This window comes from Aquarana catesbeiana, linkage group LG07 (genome assembly GCF_042186555.1).
Source record: "Aquarana catesbeiana isolate 2022-GZ linkage group LG07, ASM4218655v1, whole genome shotgun sequence".
In the NCBI taxonomy this organism is placed as follows: domain Eukaryota; kingdom Metazoa; phylum Chordata; class Amphibia; order Anura; family Ranidae; genus Aquarana; species Aquarana catesbeiana.
In genome coordinates, this window is record NC_133330.1 from 76,046,571 (window position 1) to 76,071,312 (window position 24,742).

Genomic DNA, 24,742 nt, shown 5'->3' on the forward strand with positions numbered 1-24,742 from the left:
AATTCCAGATCCTAAAAGTTTGGAAGGATCTAAAACTAAAGCCAGGTGACTTTTGGATTGTTAAGAGACATTTATATATAAGGAAATGTTTGGAGACTCAATACAGCATCTATTTCATGTACAGTTTTAGCAAAACTTGAAGGAAAAGTCACCTGGATCCACACCAGACACAGCAAAAATGACTTAATTAAAGAAATCTCTGTGTTTGATTTGTTTCCCTCTTGCGATCACAGTCTAGGGTACTTTTTGATTCAATTACTTTAATTGTAAGGGATATATATATTTGAAAAGTAGTTTAGCCATGTTGAAGTCATATTTTGTCTTTTGTACGTTTTCCATTTTATGTAGAATTGTCTGTGTTTACATATGCTGATAAGTCAGCATGCTCACAATTAAGCTAGAAGGCCATTCTGGCCACAGGAGTGTACAGCCAGTACTCTGTAAATATGTCTTATCAATCATTTGTTTTTCACAATGAAAGGTCATTTTGTAATGAAAAAGTTGCTCAGCTATTATTTTCTCCACAATGGAGTTTTTTTTGCCTCTTTGGCCAGGACTACCTCCACCTAAGCGTGTGGAGGTTCCAGGTTAAAGGTGATAGCAGGTATGGTTAGTGATCAAAATATTGATCAAAAGAGGGGAGACTGTAATTTAAATTTGTAAGTTCTGTATATAATTGTATTCTATTTTGTATGTATTGCACACTGACCTCACTGTGCACACAGCACTAATAATGTTTTCAGTAAATGTTTACATTCTTTCGAGTCCTGATTAGAATTAGCCTGCCTATGTAACGCCCCTTGTTACCATAAACGTACAATTGTAATATTAATGTGATACCTACGTAATCATGTGCATAAAAACCTTCAATTGCGTCATAATAAAGCAGAACAGTTATTTGGAAAGATGCTGAGCGTATCTTTTTTGTCTGTTCCCTACTGCAGTAGTTATTATTAATTTGGAACCACTAATCAATATGAGGATAGGAGTTGCCTATCATCAATTTAACCAAGTCAGGGTTTTGTTTGCCTATCTTTGGTAGCTGTGTATTGCATTGATGGCTTATTTACATTTTTAATTGATTGCACCTATCTGTGGGAAAGTAGCACATCTGCATTATGGGATATTCCATTGGAATCCATTGATTGTGCACATCTCCATGATATGACTCATGATTGGTGGGTCATATACAGTACATACATAACAATACTAAGTTTTCTATTACTAATGATTGAGCATAGCTTGCATTTGGTGTATGTGGATTATATAAGCAAAACCTATTAGGCGCATATGTTCCTCTAGTTGACATTACATTTATTATTGAAAGGATGTGAGGACTCCTGGATATTATTAGTTATTGCCCTCTAGGGATTATTTTTCACATATATGTCACAGGGTTACAAGGATTGGTTTGTGCAGTTTTAATTGTTTTAGGCATTTATACACTATATTACCAAAAGTATTGAGACACCTGCCTTTACACGCACATAAACTTTAATGGCATCCCAGTCTTAGTCCGTAGGGTTCAATATTTAGTTGGCCCACCCTTTGCAGCTATAATAGCTTCAACTCTTCTGGGAAGTCTTTTGACAAGGTTAAGGAGTGTGCCTATGGGAATGTTTGACCATTCTTCCAGAAGCGCATTTGTGAGGTCAAGCACTGATGTGGATGAGAAGGCCAGGCTTGCAGTCTCAGCTCTAATTCATTCCAAAGGTGTTCTATCGGGTTGAGGCCAGGACTCTGTGAAGGCAGTCAAGTTCCTCCACCCCAAACTCGCTCATCCATGTTTTTATGGACCTTGCTTTGTGCACTGGTCCAAATCATTTGGTGGAGGGGGGATTATGGCATGGGGTTGTTTTTCAGGGGTTGGACTTGGCCCCTTAGTGTCAGTGAAGGGAAAACTTAAGGCGTCAGCATACCAAGACATTATGGACAATTTCATGCTCCCAACTTTGGGGGAACAGTTTGGGGATGGCCCCTTCCTGTTCCAACATGACTGCACACCAGTGCACTAAGCACGGTCCATAAAGACATGGATGAGCGAGTTTGGGGTGGAGAAACTTGACTGGTCCTGACCCCAACCTGGATAGAACACCTCTGGGATAAATTAGAGCGGAGACTTCGAGCCAGGTCTTCTTGTTCACATCAGCACCTAACCTCTCAAATGCGCTTCTGGAAGAATGGTCAAACATTCTCAAAAACACACTCCTAAACCTTGTGGACAGCCTTCCCAGAAGAGTTGAAGCTGTTATAGCTGCAAAGGGTGGGCCAACTCAATATTGAACCCTACGGACTAAGACTGGGATGTCATTAAAGTTCATGTGCCTGTAAAGGCAAAATACTTTTGGTAGTATAGTGTATGTAATAAAATGTATGCTTTTTTTGACCATTGACCATTGGTTTTTTGTTTGGATATGATTTTGTGTATATATTATAATTTATATATTTATAGTTGTTGATAGCAGCAGGATAGAGCCACTATGAGTAGTCTTAAAGTAATAGTGTAGATACAGCTGCAACAGTTGGTTAATTTGTAGTCAGAAAAAGGCTCAGGCTACTCAGAATACTCTACATTCTTGCTGACAGACTGAGACTGTGAAGAGCTGAGAATTGCAGAGACATTAAATTTGCAATTCTTATTTGATTTACAGTAAGGCTACTTTGGCATGGTTCCCTGATATTGCTAACACTGATATTGCTAAGACCCCTTTCACACTGGGGGCGCTTTGCAGGCGCTAAAGCGCTTTAAATAATGCCTGCAAAGTTCCCTGAAAGAGCCGCTGCTGTCTCTCCAATGTGAAAGCCCCGAGGGCTTTCACACTGGAGCGATGCGCTGCAGGACGCTAAAAAAAGTCCTGCTAGCAGCATCTTTGGAGCAGTGAAGGAGGGGTGTATACACCCCTCCTTCACCGCTCCTGCCTATTGAAAACAATGGAGCAGCGCGGCTATACCACCGGCATAGCGCTGCTGCAGCAGCACTTTGCGGTGGTTTTAACCTTTTTTCGGCTGCTAGCAGGGGGTAAAAGCACCCCGATAGCGGCCGAATAACGCCGCGAAATTGACGGTAAAGCGCCACTAAAAATAGCGGCGCTTTACTGCCGACGCACCCACCGCCCCAGTGTGAAAGGGGCCTTATTAACTGGTACAATACTGACATTTTAGACAAAATAACTACAGTATAATCATAAAGCTGGCTGTTAGTTCTCATACTGTTTGCAGATTATGCATTTTTGTATGGATCTCTGTGCCTCTTGTAAAAGATACTGGAAGATTAACAAACAAATGAGCCCCTTGCTTTTGCAATTTTGGAAACATTTTCCTGTAGTGAAATATAAAGTCTTACAGGAAACAAGTAGTGAACAGCTAAAAGAAAAGCATAGAGCGGCCGCGGCCGCAGCCGCGGCCTGAATGGGGCAAGTGCTGATCAATCGGCAATCAAGTGAGCCAGCGATCGGTATGATGTGGGGAGGCGGGCTGGAGCGACCAGGGGGCTAGATGTCTCAGGTTTATCTGCCCCCCGGCTGATAGAGTACCAGCCGCCACTATTTTTAACTCTTCCCTACTTTACTTTAAGGCTGTGATATCACTCAGAAATGTTTCAAGCTAAAATGTAACACCAGTAATATTTTTATGTATCCCTTCACTTTAAAATTGGGTAAAGCAGACCATATTGTCAACATGCTATTTTTATTTTTTCAAACACATACAACATTCATGCGCAAGCCTGGCCCTTTATAATTTAGGACTCAAATGTGCCACAAATCTAGCATATAACTAGGGATGGGCTGAACACCCCCCGTTCGGTTCGCACCAGAACATGCGAACAGGCAAAAAATAGAACATGCGAACACCATTAAAGTCTATGGGACACGAACATGAAAAATCAAAAGTGCTAATTTTAAAGGCTTATATGCATGGTATTGTCTTAAAAAGTGTTTGGGGACCTGGGTCCTGCCCCAGGGGACATGTATCAATGCAAAAAAAAAACGGCTGTTTTTTTGGGAGCAGTGATTTTAATAATGCTTAAAGTGAAAAAATAAAAGTGTATTATTCCTATAAATTTCATACCTGGGGGGTGTCTATAGTATGCCTGTAAAGTAGCGCATGTTTAGAACAGTCTGACAGCAAAATGACATTTCTAAAGGAAAAAAAATTCATTTAAAACTACTCGCGGCTATAATGAATTGTCGGTCCGGCAATACACTTAAAGGTTCATTGATAAAAACGGCATGGGATTCCCCCACAGGGGAACCCCAAACCAAAATTGGAAAAAAAAAATGGCGTGGGGTCCCCCTCAAAATCCATACCAGACCCTTCAGACTCCCATTGAGGCGGATCGTCCAGAGGATGAAGTGGAGAAGAAGAAGCCGGAGGAAGATGAAGCCGGAGGAAGATGCCAGAAGAGAAGATCGGAGGAAGAAGCGGAGGAAGATAGAGGAAGAAGCGGGGGAAGAAGAAGATGGAGGAAGAAGAAGAACACCGAAGGAAGACCAGAAGAAGATGGAAGAAGAAACGGGGAAAGAAGAAGAGAGTCCCCCCTCTTTTCCTGCGGCCTGCCAGGTTGCATGCTCGGATAAGGGTCTGGTATGGATTTTGGGGGGGGACGCCATTTTTTTTTTACATTTTGGTTCGGGGTTCCCCTGTGGGGGAATCCCATGCCGTTTTTATCAATGAACTTTTATGTGTATTGCCGGACCGACAATTCATTATAGCCGCAAGTAGTTTTAAATGACTTTTTTTCTATTAGAAATGTCATTTTGCTGTCAGATCGTTTTAAACACGGGAAACATGCGCCACTTTACAGGCATACTATAGACACCCCCCAGGTACAAAATTTAAAGAAATATTACACTTTTATTGTTTCACTTTAAGCATTATTAAAATCACTGCTCCTGAAAAAACGGCCATTTTTAAAACTTTTTCTTGTATTGATACATGTCCCCTGGGCCAGGACCCAGGTCCCCAAACACTTTTTATGACAATAACTTGCATATTAACCTATAAAATTAGCACTTTTGTTTTCTCCTATAGACTTTTAAAAGGTGTTCCGCGGCTTTCGAATTTGCCGCCCCCCTCAAACCATTCGCTATTTGGCGAACGGGCGAACAGCCAATGTTCGAGTCGAACTCATGTTCGAGTCGAACTCATGTTCGACCCGAACATAAAGCCCATCCCTACATATAACACGTGTAGTCAATATAAACTATCCTTTTTCAACTTTTTAACATGGAGGAACCCTTGAAATAACTTTCTGGTCTCAAGGTACCCATGCTAATTACTATATTATCTACTGCTCTCAGTATGTTTTTTTATTTTTATTTTATTTATTTTTGGGGTTTCAAAGCTTTATTTAATCACATAAAAAGATCTAGCACCAGAAATTCTCCTTTAACTTGAATGAACAAATTCAGTATCAGAATCTGAGCCTATTTGCTATTCAAATTTATATTTGTGCATAGACTTTTGCATCCCCAGACCATAAACAATTAAAGTAACCAGCAAACACCAAAAAAGAGGGAGAGGAAAAAAAACAAAGAAGAAAAAAAGAGAAGAGAAAAAAAGGAGGGGGTGTCCCCTTCCTCACGGACTTTGATCTCGGTTCCTCATGTTCAAATATGGTGGAAAGCTAGGTCACAGGTAGAGTCTCAAAATGTCAGAGGTACATAAATTCTTCCAAGCCTCCCATTTGGTTATAAATTTAAGATATTTCTCTTGTATGCTAGTAGTTAGTTCCTCCCTATGCATAATATAATTTATGGTAATTCAGGCACCCATTCTTTAATACTAGGTATGACATTAGAATTCCAATGTCATTACCTAGTAATGTCCAATTCCATTAATCTTGAAATTGCTTAGCCGACCAAATTGTTCCAGCTCCTGCAAAATACACGGGAATGCCTTCCCAGGGTTGGTGACATAGATCAGCAAGTCATCTGCAAAATTACTTTACTTGTATGGGGGGTGCCCTACCATTACACCCTATATAGAGTCATTCGCTTTGAGAGCACAGTAAATTAGTGTGATGGTCAGTAGGAAATTGTCAGAAATAGCTCAGTGAACCCCAGCATTTGGAGGAAACCTAGGGTTCCATGGTACCCTGGTTCAGAAAGGCTGGTTTAAACACACAGTGGGGTTGATTTACGAAAACCGGAGAGTGCAAAATCTAGTGCAGCTCTCCATAGAAATCAACTAGCTTCCAGGTTTTTTTGTCAATGCTTAATTGAACACATTGACGTTAGAAGTTGATTGCCTACCATGTACAGCTGCACCAGAATTTGAACTCTCCAGTTTTAGTAAATCAACCCCAGTGACTGTTTCATGTGAAGTAGGAAATATTGTTTGTACTACAGTTGCCACATTGGTGTAGGAGGTAATGCATTCTTGTCTACACCCTCAAATCCACACCAATAAATTGCCTACACTCACCTATTGTCTTGGCACAACATGCCAAACATAAACATATCCATAAGGGGGAACCTATAGGTGCACGGGTATCTTAGGATCCTAGAAGTTCAATTGACCAATGTATTACAGAAATTTCACATTTTTATTTTGTTATTCAAAGAAAGTAGGTTGGGGCTTCATGGCTTGTAAACCAATGTGTCTGTAAAGGTTCACATTCATCCATGTCATGATCTAGCTAGTAGTAGTTAGTCACATATGAAGCATCTTCAACATTACAGAACAAGACCATTTGAATATGACTAACTACTACTAGCTATTGAAGAGTAATAATAATTGTATTCATTTTTCTGCAACATGTAATCTTTGGATTGTGGTGGACTTGTCCTAGATGTGAATCTGAAAGGTTTTGTTTCCCTTTTAAAGAAAATGTACACATACTTTTATTGATTTTTTTTTTACATTTTTTGCCATCATCTGAATTCTAAGAGGTGTCAGGTACAATAAGTTTCAAAAAATGTATTTTTAATTAATTTATTTATTTATTATTTTTCTACAATAAACAGGATGGGCATGTTCTTTGTCAATCATATTTGTTTTATTAAGGAATTTTACATTTCCAGCATATAGAAAGGAAAATACAGAAGGAAACATGACATATTCCACCTTTGATACATGTGGGGTAAAGGAACACGAAATACAAACATTTTGTACCCCGAAACAGTCTATATGCCCCTGTGGAATATAGGGGAAGACGCATATGAATAAAACAAGGACCCAAATGTGAGGGGGTATGGAACTAGTAGAGTTGGTGTGATAGGATTTCTCCTAAAAGGTTTAAAGGTCAGCCAACCCACCCAGGGGGTGTACTATGCATCATAAGTAAATCTCTGTTTGACCATTCCCATAACGTTAGTGAACACTGTGTCTTCCAATACTTAGCGAATAGGCTTGTAAATCTGTTGGGTTACATTTTTGTAATAAAAATTACTATTTAACTATGAGAACATATTTTTTTCTTCAATAAAACAATACCAATACTAACAAAATCCATGTGCATTATAATTAATCATTATTATTATTTGTTTTGCTGTCTTTCAGGAGCTTTTCTAATCCCATATGTGGTGTTTTTTTTATTCTGCGGCATACCAGTATTTTTCCTTGAGACAGCACTTGGGCAATTTACCAGTGAAGGAGGAATAACATGTTGGAGAAAAGTGTGCCCTTTGTTTGAAGGTACAATATTATATCATGAAGTGTCACCCACAATTACAATGCTTTTTTCTTTTTCTGATTTTGGTCCTGAGCAATTTGTTTAATTTATCACCAGAGTATTTTTTTCATGAAGTACAGTGAAATGTAATCTTATCCTCCATGGAGCAATGTCTCCAAATGTCATATAAAAGTAGGTGCTTATGTACTGTAGGATAGGATAGATTGGAGCTCTGTATATATGTGGAGCAAATAAATACTGTCTGGAACATAAAATTATGAGAACATGGTTTTCAAAAGCTTTGTAAATACAAGCTTAAAGCAAGTTTTACAAAGCTTTAAGCAGCTGTATTAGCTGTATTAACTGCCCTCTTCAGTTCCAGTTTAGGCATGCTAAGCAAAGATCACAATGGTATTACCGACCGCCACTTCAAACATACTACAAGCAGGCTTTAGCAGGCTTTCAGTAAAATTTATTTACAACAGGGTACAAACTTTTTAATTATGTTCTTTTGAAAAATAAATCAATCAACTTCTAGCAACATACTATGGCTCTAAAAAAGAACATAGTCTATCGATTTCATTTCGTTTAGTCATAGTTCATGCATTAACTCTAGACAAGCTTGACTATAGTTCCGGATGCCAGTATACAATTCTCACATTCTCTAACTCATCAAGGTGTGTTCTAAAAAAATATAAATTTATATCCAAACCTTTCTGTAGTTATGAATAGAGAAGGAAGGTATTAAAAGTTTTATAAAAGTTTTTATAGCTTCGTAGTTTCGTGGTTTAGATTAAAACTCTATATTTGTCCCATGTAGAGGGCTAATTCAGAATACTGACCATTGTCACTGACATAGAAAGTAATAGGAAATGCGGACATTTTTGAGTCGTCTCCAGAACAAGAGGTGAAGAAAATCTTCCAAAATGAGCACCTGTTCTGGTGATAACTGTCTAATGCCCCGTACACACGGTCGGACTTTGTTCGGACATTCCGACAACAAAATCCTAGGATTTTTTCAGACGGATGTTGGCTCAAACTTGTCTTGCATACACACGGTCACACAAAGTTGTCGGAAAATCCGATCATTCTGAATGCGGTGACGTAAAACACGTACGTCGGGACTATAAATGGGGCAGTGGCCAATAGCTTTCATCTCTTTATTTATTCTGAGCATGCGTGGCACTTTGTCCATCGGATTTGTGTACACACGATCGGAATTTCCGACAACGGATTTTGTTGTTGGAAAATTTTATATCCTGCTCTCAAACTTTGTGTGTCGGAAAATCCGATGGAAAATGTGTGATGGAGCCTACACACGGTCGGAATTTCCGACAACAAGGTCCTATCACACATTTTCCGTCGGAAAATTGGACCATGTGTACGGGGCATTAGAGTATAATTTACTTCACTTGTTAGAGATTTCCTCTTACTTCCTATTGCAATTCTTAGGAAATCATTCCCAAATTCCCTTTCCTATTCTATCCAAAATAAAAATAAGTAAATAAAAAAAATAATATGCTTTGGCTGTACATACCATTTAATACACAAAAGAGATTTCAAAAGAGTTTTTAAAATTTGGGTCGTTTTTTATATTAGGGTATGGTCATATATTAAAAGCTAAGTTTACCATTTAGAGCATGTTACGTGTTACATGTAACATGTTCCAACCCCCCTCCCTGTGACTGAGGGTAGAGGTTGCTCTCCTCCGCAGCCACTTTTACATTTTAAAATTGGCGTGGCTTTGCAGGGCTCCACCAGATGTCCGCCTGCATAGCTGCGTCATTCATTTATAGAGATCTGCGAGTGAAGAAACTACAAGTCTTGTCTACCACTGTGGCAGATGTAGTCCTGAATGAAAGGAGAAGTACAGCCAAAGCTTGTTTGGTTGTACTTCTCTTATGGATCACTGGAGTGCTGTTCATTCTGCACTACTTTGACCAGTTTTCAACAGACAGCGGGCCTGTCCGCTGTCTGCTGATGTCACAATGGGGTCAGGATCCACCCACATGCCTTGACCAGCAACTGGCTCAGCCTCAGCAAAAAACAGAGAGCCTGAGCCAGCCACTCCCACCCCCTAAACAACCAAGGGGGGGGGCAGAGCAGAGAGCTGCTGAGAGTCAGCAGCTGTCTGCTTGGGGAGCTCTGGGAACCGAGCGATTGACGGTGTTAGATCGCTTGGTTCTCAGTGTTAGAGGCACTGGGGGACAGATGCAGCATTGGGCGATGCTGCATCCACCTAGGTTAGTATGATTATAAAATAAAAAGAAAACATATACTTCTCTTTGAACCATTAGGATGGTGATGAGTGCCCTTGTTGATCATTGACAGTTCCCCTGAAAGCTTGTAGATACGGACAATAAAATCTGAATGATCTTAGAAGTGTCTCAAATTGATCTCAAATGGAGGCTGCATTAGACGCAAACCCAAAGCCCACCAACACAGACCTTTACACACATTTTACTTCATGGATAAAAATTTTTAAATACAAAATGTACAGTATGTTATTTCCAGAACAAACAATCAGATTGTTTCAGTTTTTAAAGATACATTATTAAAGGACTCATTGAATCTTATTGGTTGCTTTAGTAATACAGATAGTCCTTTTGAACAAACAAACAAATAATAGGTTATTATGCTTGTACTTGTTCAGTAATTATAACTACATTTTTTAACATTTATTTTTAGGTATTGGATATGCTACTCAGGTGATTGAAGCGCATTTAAATATCTACTACATCATCATATTAGCATGGGCAATTTTCTATTTATTCAACTGTTTTACTACTGAACTGCCTTGGGCCACTTGTGGACATAAATGGAATACAGGTAAACCAATTTATTTAAAACAATTAATTAAGGTTGATGGACCTGAACAATTCCAGTGTTCATTTGTTTCACAACTTTTATTGCTTTCATAGAAGATAATATTGCAGGACATGCTACTTTTATGCTAGACAGCAAAGCTTTTTTTGTTAAATTTCATTTTGTAGCATGCAATGTTGAGTGATATTTTATGTAGTCAAATTTTTACAAGCAATAATTTTCTTAAAAGCATATATAAACTTCAATTTCTTGTGAAAAGAGGTTGAATTAAATGGAGGGAGCAGGAAAACACATACAAAACATAGAAAATGACCAGGGTAAATTAACAGTTTAGGATTCTACTGTGAACATTTTATTCAATGGGAAGAGTAGATTGATTAAACACTAGCAATTAACTTATCTTATTTGCTCCCTTCTGGTCTGTTACATATAGCATTGGAAGTGTCTTATTATATCTGTTTAATTAAAAAAATACATGCTGATCATGTCCAAAATTCAGCAATGTTTTGTGTCCTGTGCACCCTTCCTGTATGATCTCAAGGAGTATAATACCCGCTCCTTCTTCTTATCCTGGACTACACAAAAATTAGTGCCTATGTTGTGAAGAATAGGATGGTGGGGTGTTTGAGTAGTTTAGCAAAATACAACTAGGCAGGGATAAAACATAGAAAAAGTTGTACTGCAAATTGTACTGTATATGTACTGCATACAAATTTTTAATTATGGCTTTACATACACTTTAAGCATACCATTATTAGTAAAAAACAGACCCGTGGCAACACATGCAGTAGCAGGGCACAAGAACAAGGAAAGAAAGGGCAGTAGTACCCTTGTTAGGGCTCATTACCAGGTCTGCTACCAGCTATAAGACAAAGCTTCTTTTAGCATTTAACCAAACAGGATTTTTGCTCCCAGTTACAGTCATGCTGCAGGAAATAGTTAAAAGGTCACCTACCCTGTTATTATTTCCTGCAGCAAGACCACCACATATCCTATCACTTTTTTTTTTTTCAATCGGACGAACAGTCCATTTCTCTCCATCTTGAATTTCATCATGGCTGGCAGTCCAATCAACAAAACTGTAACTTTTTTGAGTGAGAAATGTTATCTCTCTGCTCCATTTGTTGCCACACTTTGATCACCTATGTAAAAAAACTGTCAACTAGATATAGTAATAAAGAAAGATTTATTGGCAAATAATAGAAATTCCTTTGGCTACCATCAGCAGCTAAAGGCTGCTATTGTTGAAGATGGGCATTCCTTTATTGTGCTCACGTTCAATGATATTATTCATATGTCTGAACTTCTTTGGGTCTTTGTGTGCACTCTATCATCCACATACGGTACCTGTCTGGGCGCTTTGGGATACAAGAACTGGGATTTTTTTTAAATACAATTGGCTTATAAATATTCAAATCTTTTTCCCTCTACTGTATATAAGTGTCCCCCATAAAATTAGTTGGTAATTTTTCATTTATGCAAATTTTGCACAAGATCTAAAATGTAAAATATGGAGAACCTTGTTATAGGTAATATAAGGTAGTACAAATTTTTCCAGCCATGAATTTTATATTTATTTATATATTTATATTTATTTTACTTTTGTACTAATTAAAGATTGGTGTTTTTTTTTTAATATATACAATAGGTGTTGAAATATATACAGTATATGTGCCTGAAAAGCCCCATAAACTCCCCAACAATATGAATTTTGGTATACTACTTTGAGAGATGTTGGCAGTAAGTACGGTGTTTGGTCATGCTTCATTTAACCAATGGAAGACTAAAACTTGAAGTCAACTACAGAGGAATGATTACTTTAAATTCTTGATTGTAACATTTCTCTACAGAAACCTCTCTGCCAACAAATTTGTTTCTGAAACCTTGTAAAACCTTTTGTAAAAGTTTAAAATATGGATATACATGCCGTTCTTCTGACAGCATTCCTTTTGTATCTGTAGCCCTTTACAAGAAACTTCAGACCTGGTTAGTGCCCTTTGGGCTCTGCATCTATATAATATTGGCCTTAAAGATGAAGTCAGGATGGAAGTCAGGATTGTAGTCCTCTAAATTCCACCTGACACGGTGAAACTAAATTATTAAAAGGGAGCTATAGGAACAATGTTTTATTGCCCAGTTTTAAACTATCAGCTGCCATCACCAATGCAGTCCAGATTTGGAAAATAAAACATAGATTTTGATTGGCTGCTATGGACAATAGGAAAAGCTTTCTAGGAGCACATTGTTCACATAACAGCTTCTATTATATTTTTAGTGCTATGTGGAGCCATTATTAAATTCACAAAACAGACACTCCCTTCCATCTAAGACCCTTCCTCCAAAAAAAAAAAAAATATGCACAATAGTGTTTGAGTGCTATTTAGTGTAGTAATACTTTGAGACCAGACTGTGTGATGATACCATCCTAGGGGTTGTGTCTATTATTGATTGGGCTCACAGGAAGTGGGTTAAGCAATGCTGGCCGTCATTCAAACTGGAAGACTAAAGCCATCTAGTGGTGGAAAAGAATTACTTACTACTTTTAAACAACTTTAAAGTGGTTGTAAAGGCAAAAGGTTTTTTACCCTAAAGCATTCTCTCCATTACGGTAAAAAAACCCTTCTGTGATCAGCTCCCCTAAATAATTACCTGAGCTCAATCTCAATCCTGTCCAAGAACAACAGTGCTGCTCTCTCTTTCTTTTCTCACTGGACATAGAGGAAACAGCAGGAGCCATTGAATCCTGCTATTGTCAATAAAATCCCTAGCCATCCAGGCTAGGGATTGAGCAAGCAGCTTGTTAAGGGGGCATTCAGAAGGGAGGAGGAGCCAGGAGCATGGGCGGGGGACCCCATAAGAGGAGGATCGAGGCTGCTCTGTGCAAAACCATTACACAGAGCAGGTAAGTATGACATGTTTATTATTTTAAAAAATATATCAACGCTTTAGACTCACTTTAATATACTTTACAAAGCTGGTGGACATCTATGCATAATACTTATAACATTCCTTCAACACTTCTTTGGCAATTTATATTTAGATGTGATAGTGACGTGTTTAGGGTGAGAGGGAGATGTCTGTATCGCTCTACTTGATTCCTTTGCCTTGTGGCTTTTCAGCTTAATAGGACCATACAAAGAATGTCAAAATAACCTTCAGATATTATTTTTTATAGTTCAAGGAATAGAAAATGTCACTTTTGGAGCTTAGACCAGATAAAATGTCCTAGTTAATACACACAAAATAGCAGAAATTTATTTTAGCATTATTAAATATGAAAACCTACAGCTCTTTCCACTGCAGCGATCATCTTGTTTGTGGTCCATTGCATGTAGCATTCTATTTCTAAATCAGAAATTGTACCACTGACTGTAGATATACATTTGAAAATACATTTGATATTTTACAATAAACGTTACATTAAGGAAGAACTTCAAGCAAATGTAAAACATTTAAAAAAGGTTATCCTAATATGTGCATTTGGCCACTACCTGCACTTCACCTAGGATTGCTTAGTAGTAATAACCTTATTACTCTAGGAAACAGACTTACTGTATACTGCTTTTTTATTTCCCAGAGTATATTTTCAAGTTTGAATAAACATTCTTATCATTACTATTCTTGCTTTTTTTAAGACTTGAGTTCTTCAAGCTAAACCTCACCTGGAAAAAGATGCCATTGCCGACCTCCTTTTGAAAATGCTAGTTGCCTTAATAAGCCCTCTGGCTTCTGTTAGCATTTAGCCCAACAGGATTTTTGTTGCCCGACTCAGTCCGGCTGCAAGAACTAGTTGACAGGTCACCAACCTTGTTATTATTTCCTGCAGCAGGACCACCATATATGCTATAGTTTTTTGTTTTTTTTAAATCGGACTAACAGTCCATTTCTCTGCATCTTGAATTTCATCATGGCTGACAGTTCAATCAACACAACTAACTTTTTCGAGCCTACACCTGTTAGCAGGTCTGTGGGGTGTAGTGATGTGTATACTTTTGCCCTCTAGGAGCTGACAGTGGAACTGCCTAGGAAGGCTTGAGGTGGCCTTAAGGCAGTACTATCTATTACTTGCTTGCTTCTCTCCTCATGACTTTCCAGGCAAGCAGCTTCTTCCCCACCCATGATCAGATCATGTAGCATTTCTGAACTGGCGGTGCAGAGCACGTACCAGATTCCACCAGCCCTGGTGTAAGTTACTAGTTGCTGTTTGTTAAAGATGTGGATAAATTATGAAAATTGTTTATAAAACCAGAACAATATAAACAATGTTGTTGTTGGCTTAGAAGTTTTAAGAAATAAGGATGCTGACAATGGACTCATGTAAAATACCTTTGTTTGCAGATAAGTGTGTGGAATTTCAAAAACTTAACATGACCAATGGAAGTGTCTCAATGTTTGCCAATGCCACGTCTCCAGTGATGGAGTTCTGGGAGTAAGTACTATTTCTGATTATTTAGTTGCTCCCAGTTTGTTTTTTTGAATGGTTTTGTGAGAAATAATTGTACTAGTACTGAAATATCTGTTGTTTTTTTCCATTTTTTTACTGCTTTATAAGCCAAGGTATTTTGTCCTGTGTTCAAGTTTTTTTTAAGCCATTTCTTTTCATTGTTGCTGTGGTGTTAAGGGGATAGAACCCCCGTGTCCATGAGGCTGGGTTCACACTATGTGCGACCGCGGGGCACAGTAGGGGGTCCGGCACATCCCAGTTCACCATTTCAAGTCCGAATTTTTGGCTTAATTCAGACCTGAAATGGAGCCAAAGACGCACAGGACCCCTGTGCAATCTGCTCCGTTGCCACCAGGGAGATGTGTGAACCGGTTCCATTGAGAGTTGGGCACACTCTCTTGTCATGCGAATTGGACGTGCGGAAAGTAGACTGACTAGTGTAAACCAAGCCTTAGGGAAGTCTAGCCTTTTTATGTGCCCCAGTGACCACTGTTACTGTGACTGACATCCAAATTGTTAAGCTGTCATTAGAACAATAATAGAGGGAAATCTTCCAGTGGGGACAATTTTTCCAGGGACAATTGTCTAAGAGAGCATTTTTCTAACTTTGGAGAGATTTCCTATCACTTCATGTTGTATCTATGAGACAGAAGTAAGGTGTCCCAATGGGACACAGATGACAGGGGTTGTAACCTTTTCCAACTTGGCTAACTGTTACACTAATGGTTTTATGAAGGTTCTAAGATAAAATTCAGTATATATTTCAAGGTTTTTTCAATGTATTTAACTCAGGCACGCCATACAGGCTCAGGCCTGTTCCTTTAAATTTAAAGTTAATCATTCTACAATAATATCATTATTAGATGCTAAAGGGCATAAGCAGGGTCTTATATCGCAACTGTATGGGGTACTATATAATAGGTTTCAGGATTCTGTAGATATCCCCTCAAGGGCTCAGTGGGAACAAGACCTGGGATCATTGACGGACAACCATTGGACAATGGCTCTGTCTGCGGTCCCTAGTGTATCGTTGTCTACTACGCAAAAACTAACACATTTATTCATTTTACATAGGTCATATTATACTCCTTAGAAACTATTTAAATGGAATCGTAAAGATTACCCTTTGTGTCCTCGCTGTAGAGGAGCCCCTGCAAACTTAATACATATGCTTTGTCCTAAACTCCACCGATACTGGCAGGGCATAGTCGAGACTATTAATAGTCTCTTTGGAATAAAATTACCATTAGAACCTGGCATATGTTTGTTAAGTATAAGAGGAATCTAGTATTCCGGATGTTACCTATATTACAATAGTAAGAAGTTTGTTTTAAGCTCGTAAACTAATAGCACAAAAATGGATCTCAGTTTATCCACCAACAATGCAGGAATGGAGAATGCAAAAAAAAAAGAAACCCTACTAAAAGAAAAATATATTTATCTGCATCGAGGCTGTCAAGGGAAATTTGAGACTATATGGAGAAAATGGATGGATGCTCTAGGCCCCGATTTGGAAGGAGCCCTATAGTAAGAGAAGGGAAATAGAGAGGGAGATTGGAATATGGGAGGGGGGGGGGGGGGGGATAAGGTATAAAGATTTTGGTTGGGTTTTTTTTTTTCTTTAGGGATGTTCATGGTCTATTGAGGATATGTGTATTGGGACTCTAGTTGGGTAGTTTGTGTGTACTGTGTTTTGAAATGTTTCTTTTTTTGTTCACTGTATTAAATCTCAATAAAAAATTTACTGGATTTAAAAAAATTAAATTCAGTATATATATCAAACATATAAATCCCTCCCCTCCTGAGTAGGGAAACAAAATGTATGATGTTCAGAACTAGCTTCTCAAGTATAAACAGAAAGATAGAGAAAATATGGTTTTAGAATAGACATCCTGCTCTGTAAGACATGGTGTGCATCCCTTTGACTAGTCTGGCTTAGAGCAGCTTGTTACTGAGCCAACATACAGTTTTTGACTTTCACCAAGAAGCTTTTAAATCTGTTAGTTTGCTAATTTCACCGTAGCCTACAGAAAAATATTCTTAGAGTGATGTTATTTAAAGAAACTACAATTGCAGAAGTTGCAGCTCTTGCTGAGCCAGTGCATCAGAGAGGACTTAGATCAGTATCTGTGCCATCTATACTACCCCATTGTAAACTTACCAAACTGTAGAGTTAGTCAAGTAGATGCGATGGAAGACAAAGTTGTGTTGGGAAGGGAAGCTACAGTCCAACTGTATGTTTTGGGCAGAACATCTCCATGTGTGTTTACTATGTTTGATATTCTGTCCAAAGTGCTAAGCTAATGTCACATTAACAGATACCACTACCCAACCTGAAAGTTTATCTAAAAGGCAAAACTTTGTTGCCTTGGTTTAAAAGGTGAAACCGCTTTTGGGCCTTTATTGCTGGTTATTTTGGGATATTCACTCTTTCTATTTGTCCTAGTGACCATTGCCACTGGGACTAAAAGTAAGGGACATTCCTGAATTTTAGAATCTACAGAACAGGAAATGAGAAGAGATTTGTCACAGTGAGGAGTCAGGCTCAAAAAAACAGTAGCTGTAGCAATAGAGAGGCACCCACTGGCTGGTATGATACAAGCAAGTCATCCTGGTGGATGATGCAGGCTGGTCTGAGGTGTGAGGTATAAGTACTAATCTGTATTCACCAGAGCTTCTGATCGTGGAGATGGGTTTTGCTACATGTTAGTACCAGTTCACGGACCTCAGGATTGCCCCACCAGGAGATGAGCAAGCTGGGGCCTAGTATCAGCTGTAGCAGGTAGGGATTAAGCAGAAGTGTAGTCAGCAAACAAGCAAAAGTTCAGCAACAAGTGGTTATAGGTTTGGATCAAGCAGAAGCGTAGTTGAGGAAAAAGTCAAAGGTCTGTAACAAGTGGTAGTGAAAATAAGGACAGCTGTAGGTATGCAAAGGAGTAAGATATCAGCTTAAATCAGGAAGCTTATGGGAGGAGCAAAGAGTTCAATGTTCCCCAAAAAAAGGAGACAAGGCAAGAAAGTCCAAAGGATCAGACAGGGAGCTGTCCAGCATCTCAGGTGATTCAGCAAGAAGAGACGTTGTCGGACTCAGCAGGGGTTGTGGGTTCAGATCCTGGTTCTGACAAGATCTTTTAGATGTTCGGCAAGGGTAGTCTTAGGATTTTTTTTAATGATTGATAATCAGATGTAGAGAACAGAGCTAAAAGTTACAGAAAGAGATTTAAAGTGTATGTAAAGGTGAAACTTTTTTTGTTTTGGAAAGCATGGGGAGGGGGTTATACTTTCTGCCAAGTTATATTCCAGTTTGTGTCACTGCTGGGGAGATTTACCCATATATTTATCCTATCCTAGTGACCACTGTTACCAAGACATAAAATAAGTAGAACATTTTGAATTGTCATGAGAGCAGGAGGTAAGCAGAGATCTTCCAATAGGAACAAATGTTCTTGTGACAACTGTCTAAGAGGTTATTCACTTTACTTTGGAGAAATGTTCCTTCACTCCTTGTTGTGTCTACAAAAATGAAAGCAAAGGCTAATTTATGCATATGTTTGCATCTGAAGGCAATTTGCAAGGTAACTAGGTGGAGATTGAAAAGTGATACCAGTGAAATAATATTATTGCATACAACTAGAGCTGTATTTCTGTATAGCCAACATACACCATGGTTTAGGAAAGTATAATCAAGAGGGGCAGCACCAAGCCACCTGCATATAGCTTTGTTCACAGTTAATGATATATACATTGTATGTTCATGCTGTGAGTGGACAGCCATGCAGTTTGCCTTAAAAATTGGGTAAGGGGCACACAACGGTTGTATCAGGAATCAGCAGCTGGGAGATCAGATATACACTATATTTTCAAAAGTATTGAGACACCTGCCTTTACACGCACATGAACTTTAATGGCATCCCAGTCATAGTCCGTAGGCTTCAATATTGAGTTGGCCCACCCTTTGCAGCTATAACAGCTTCAACTCTTTGGGCTGTCCACAAGGTTTAGTAGTTTTTTCAATGGGAATGTTTGCCCATTCTTCCAGAAGTGCATTTGTGAAGTCAGGCACTGATGTTGGATGAGAAGGCCTGGCTCTCAGTTTCCACTCTAACTCATCTCAAAGGTGTTCTATTGGGTTGAGGTTAGGACTCTGTTCAGTCCAGTCAAGTTCCTCCACCCAAAACTCGCTCATCCATGTCTTTATGGACCTTGCTCCCATCCTGGGCAGACATCATATGACGCCCGCCCAGGATGGGAGATCCCTCCTGCAGATGTCATTTGACTATGGGCGGGGAAGGAAGGAAGTGGTTAAAGTGGATGTAAAACCAAAAATTTTTTTTTTAATTAAGACTCATATCTGTTACAGCAGAGGATGTCATTTCATCTGTGCCCAGTCTTGTCACAAAGAGTTAATCCAGCTCTGAGCAATCCTCTTACCTTTCTTTATTAAGATAAAAACAGACACATAGAGAAATAGGAGTCTGTTTCTTCCCCTTTACTGTGACTGACAGGTGATTTCCTTATCTCGTGCAGTGTAAGAGAGGCATTCTGTGTACTTCACTTTCCTCCTCCTTTCTTTTCCAGCTCTCCCAGGATTGGCTGCTCCACACCTCAGCATGATTGGGCATGCTGAAGTCATGTGGTGACTTTCCTGGGTTTTGCCTGATGTTAGTGATCATGGGGCATAATCCACGAGACCAGCAGAAGTTCAGTGTAAGAAATATTGATGCCTGGCCAAGGGGAGTGTAGAGATGGGAAGGAGTCTACTGACATCACAACTCCACCCACCGAGCCCTGGACAACAGGCCTGCCCACAGAATTCGGAGTAATGCAGGGCTCCAAATAGCTAAATGGGAAATATTTGACAGGTAAGGATACATGCAGTCGACATGTACTGTATATCCTTATAGATCAGCACTATGGAAATAATTTAGAAATGATGAGAGTGAGTTTACATCCACTTTAAAATGCTTGTAAAGGCACGGGTCCCAATACTTTTGACAATGTAGTGTATGTAGCTAAACTGGGACCAAAGCATATGTATATATCTTTAACCACATGACCTCCTTCATGACCAGGCCATTTTTTGCAATATGGCACTGCCAGGGGTGTAGATAAGGGGGGGGGGGATCAGGGGTGTTCAAACCCCCCCAGAGCATCCTGGCAAAATGCCCAGACAGTGTCCCTGCTGTTTAGCCTCAGCATCAGCACAGTAGAAGCAATCAGAGTTTCGGAGTGCAGCAGCCAGCCCCCCTTCTATTGTGCCCAATCCCCTCAGTTTAATAAGGGGTCCCCTTGAAAAGCATGAAATTACTGCCAGGTCTCAGATGCCGACAATTGACAGTGCACAGTTGAGGGAACTCCTAGACTCCTCCTCGAGGTATCATATGACACAGCCGAAGGGAGACTGGGGAAGGCAGAAGTTTTCCTGCTTCTGTGCCATGCTGAATCTGAGGTCTGGTAAGTGGGGAGGCATCAATTTTCTGTTTTGGGAATGAGGAAGTGAGAATTCCAGCCTGGGGGGGGTTTCTTTTGGTGGGGGGTTAAGGAAAGGGGGTGGGTTTGCTTTTGGAGAAGGGGGAGATTTCTTGTAGAGAAGTTTACAGGGGGTGGTTAATGGCAGGGATTTGATTCTGGGAGGAAGTTTGATTGGATGAAGGGAGATTTCTTCATGATTAGGAATCTTTGCTGGGGGAGAGAGTGTTGACTGAGGGAGCTATTTTTGCTTTAGGGAGTCGGTTTAGAGACAGAGGGTTTAATTTTGGGGGGGATATTTGAGAGAGGGAGATATTTTACAGTGGGAACCTTTGCTTGGGGAGGGAGGGTGCTTAGGAGGGAGAGGGGGATTTTTTTCCCTTTAAAAGAGATGTTTTTTTTTTTTAAATTATACTTACCTAGGTGGATGGAGCATCAATCCAATGTTGCATCTGTCCCCAGCTGCTTCTAAGACCAACAACAGAGTGATCAAAGACCGCTGATCACTCAGTTCTCAGCCTTCAGTGAGCAAAGAGTGGTGACTGTCAATCCCTGGCTCTGCCCCTCTCCTTCACTGGAATGCCAGGCTGTGGAGGGGGCAGGAACAGCTGGCTCAGGGTCTCAGTGGCTCACTGAGAGGCTGAGTGAGCTGCTGGTCCAGGCATCTGGGTGAATCCTGACTTTAAAGTTAGGATCTTTCCACAGCTTGGACCAGCTGAGTGATGTCAGCTGACAGCGGGCTATAGCTGGCTGTGAGATAAAAATGGCTCACAAAAGTGCAGAACGAACTGTACTCCTCCCCAGGAGAAGTACAACCAAGCGGTATGCTGTCCCTTCAGATCGCATGCAGCGGTAAGCGTTATTATAGGCTTACTTGTACAAATTCAAAAGCTGGGTTTACTACAGTTTAAGACTAAATAAAAGCCAACCATATTGACCAGGTACAACCATCCTATGGTAGGCAGTGCACAATATATATATATATATATATATATATATATATATATATATATATATTTTTTTTTTTTTTTTAATCTCTTAAAATATTTCATAACATTTCTTAGGACACAGTTTTTTTTTTAAGGTTTAAATAAATGACTGAATTTACTGCCTACCACAATATGTTGCACCTGCTCAGCTTGCACAGTAATTCCGAACGTCAAGAACGCTGTGACGTACAACACGTACGACGAGCCGAGAAAAGGAGGTTCAGTAGCCAGTGCGGCTCTTCTGTTTGATTCCGAGCATGTGTGGAACTTTGTACGTCGGAATTGTGTACACACAATCGGAATTTACGACAATGGATTTTGTTGTCGGAAAATTTGAGATCCAGATCTCAAATTTTGTGTGATGGAAATTCCGATGGAAAATGTCTGATGGAGCCTACACATGGTCGGAATTTCTGACAACAAGCTTCCATCGAACATTTTCCATTGGAAAATCTGACCGTGTGTACGGGGCATAAGATTAGCTAAAATCCAGTCTTGGGTCTTATTCATACATCCTACATGACCATGGTGCAGCAAGTATACTGCAAATACCTGCACCCGGGATCTCAGATGTTCCAATCTCTGCTCAGCCTGTACACCTGATTGATGGGCTGAAAAGAGCCAAGGCTGTCTGCTACTGTAAACATGTATTCACATGTATCCTCACATCCAGTGATTACCTGCAGGTAGGGATACATTTTTGCCCTTGGATAAAATCTCTCTGCATCCAAGGTCAGAAATTTGTCCCTAACAGCAGGTAATCACTGCGACCCACGGTTTGCTAGTGTGTCGCTCAGGCTCAATCGATGTGGGGAGTAATGTAGATGATACCAAATGTGCTGCAGGAGTGCCACTGAAGGGAAGAGAGAAAAAAACATCCCTGGTGCCACATATCCATGGAGTCCTATGGTAATGTAGTAGTGATGGGAGAGACCTCAGCCGGGTTCCCGCCAGGACACCCCAATCTGTTTTGCTTTGTCCCCTGGAGCTTAAATATGGGGACCACTGGATGTACAGATACATGTTAACAGCAGTGGCTCTTTTCAGCCCATCACTCAGGTGAACAGGCTGAGCAACTGACAAAAATTGGAACATCTGGGATCCTGGCTGTAGCTATTCATGGTATATTTGCCATTCCATGGCCATTTAGAACATGACGTCCTGACCCCTCCCCTTGGATGGCACGGCAGGCATCTTGTGCACTGAGGAGGATGCCCGCATCATCCCGATACCACTACTGGTATACACCAGTATAGGCTTACTATAGAGTGGTGCACTGGCGCACCTAATCAGTGTAATTACAGAAGGAGATCTTTTTTGCTTTATTTAATAAACTGTTCAAACTGTACTTGCGCTATCAAGTTTTTCCTGTTTCATATCCCGATTGGTGTATGCTGAGGAATCCAGGAGCCCAATACCATCATAGAGCCCAGAGGTGGTTCACATGCTTGTTTTAACTTAGCTTAATCGCAAAGTCGCATGCTCCAAGTTTTTTCCTGTTTCATATCCCGGTTAGTTCATGCTGAAGAATCCAGGAGCCCAATACCATCAGAGAGCCCAGAGGCGGGTCACATGCGTGTTTTGACTTAGCTTAATCGCAAAGTAGCATGATCCAAGTTTTTTCCTGTTTCATATCCCGGTTGGTTCATGCTGAAGAATCCAGGAGCCCAATACCATCATAGAGCCTAGAGACGGGTCACATGCGTGTTTTGACTTAGCTTAATCGCAAAGTTGCACGCTCCAAGGTGAGCATTTATTACCTAAGGAGGGCACCTGAGTAATGACACCTTAACGCGGCTTGGATCACAGCTTTTGGATTACACGGACCTTTACCAATACTGGATTAGTGATGCAATTGGTCGCTATTTACTTGCAAATGAGCACTTTATTATATGATTTAAATCACTTACAGCATTGTTTTTCAGCACAGTCACTATTGACATATTTGGACACTGTATGAAAGCATGGTCATTATTGACTTATTTGGACACTATATAAAAGCACATAAGCACTTTGATATATTGCTGCTTTTTTAATATATATATATAATATTTTTTTATTTTTTGGCTTGTAATACACAGTTATGCACTAGGCACTTTAACTATATCCACAGTAATAAATGTGTATTAACATTTATAATTCACTGGTTCATTATTTATTTATTTGAGATCATTTAATTACTGTGCCCTTCTTATACATACCTTTTAGTGCAGCATATATATATATATATATATATATATATATATATATATATATATATTTATAATAAAACATTACAGTTAAGCATAAAATACAGTAAAACAGAGCAGAATAATAGAGAGAGAAGAACAAGAAAACAACTATTTTTGGCGTTTTTATGTTATATTTAAAAGAAAATAAAAAGCGTTTAAAAAAAAATTAAAAAATACACTTTTATTTGTAACTATAAATGTTCCAGGATTGGGTCTCTCAAAATGCGATGACCACCTCATCTTTCGAGACCCTGTGGAATATGTGCCCTAGGACTGTGCCATGCTGTACCCTATGGTAGCGACGGAAACATTCCCCAATGCAGAGACTAGGCTGGTCAGGACAGGAGGGACAAAAATAGCGGGTGTTACGCCTATGTCCACGTTTTCTTCAGACACAACATCTTCTTTGGGGTTATCTTTTGGTAGAGGTACCAGGGATGACATCCAGAAAATGCCTTTCATGCAGCCGGCTCACTGCTTTTGCATTGTGAAGTTGGGCCACAGCACTATCTGGAAACAGAAGGTTACAGCCTTATAAATACTAAGCATTTTAAGATAAATGCATATTAACTGAGTATTTAATAAATACATTTAAATTAAATTAATAAATGTAATTTATTTACTATAAATGCACACCAGTGCAGCTTATCAGTGTCCACCAATGCGGCATGTCAGGAACCACCAGTGCCGAATGCCAGGGACCACCATGTCAGGGACCACCAGTGCCGAATGTCAGGGACCACCAGTGCAGCATGTCAAGTACCACCAGTCAGGGACCACCATGTCAGGGACCACTAGTACCACTTGTCAGGGACCACCATGTCAGGGACCACCAGTGCTGCTTGTCAGGGACCACTATGTCAGGGACCACCAGTGCCACTTGTCAGGGACCACCATGTCAGGGACCACCAGTGCCGCTCGTCAGGAACCACCATGTCAGGGACCACCATGTCAGGGACCACCAGTGCCGCTTGTCAGGAACCACCATGTCAGGGACCACCATGTCAGAGACCACCAGTGCCGCTTGTCAGGGACCACCATGTCAGGGACCACCAGTGCCGCTTGTCAGGGACCACCATGTCAGGGACCATAATGTCAGGGACCACCATGGAACCACCATGTCAGGGACCATAATGTCAGGGACCACCATGGAACCACCATGTCAGGG

The 24,742-nt window shown here is 39.9% G+C and overlaps 1 protein-coding gene across 2 annotated transcripts in view; it reads left to right on the forward strand.

The window, feature by feature from the left end:
• Nucleotides 1-24,742, forward strand: part of SLC6A11 (solute carrier family 6 member 11) — a 473,797-nt gene that overhangs the window by 117,021 nt on the left and 332,034 nt on the right. For both annotated transcript variants that reach the window (XM_073592347.1, XM_073592348.1), the window contains 3 exons: nt 7,504-7,638; nt 10,304-10,444; nt 14,780-14,870. In XM_073592347.1, coding sequence (XP_073448448.1) covers nt 7,504-7,638; nt 10,304-10,444; nt 14,780-14,870 — 367 coding nt within the window. The remainder of the gene's footprint in view (nt 1-7,503; nt 7,639-10,303; nt 10,445-14,779; nt 14,871-24,742) is intronic.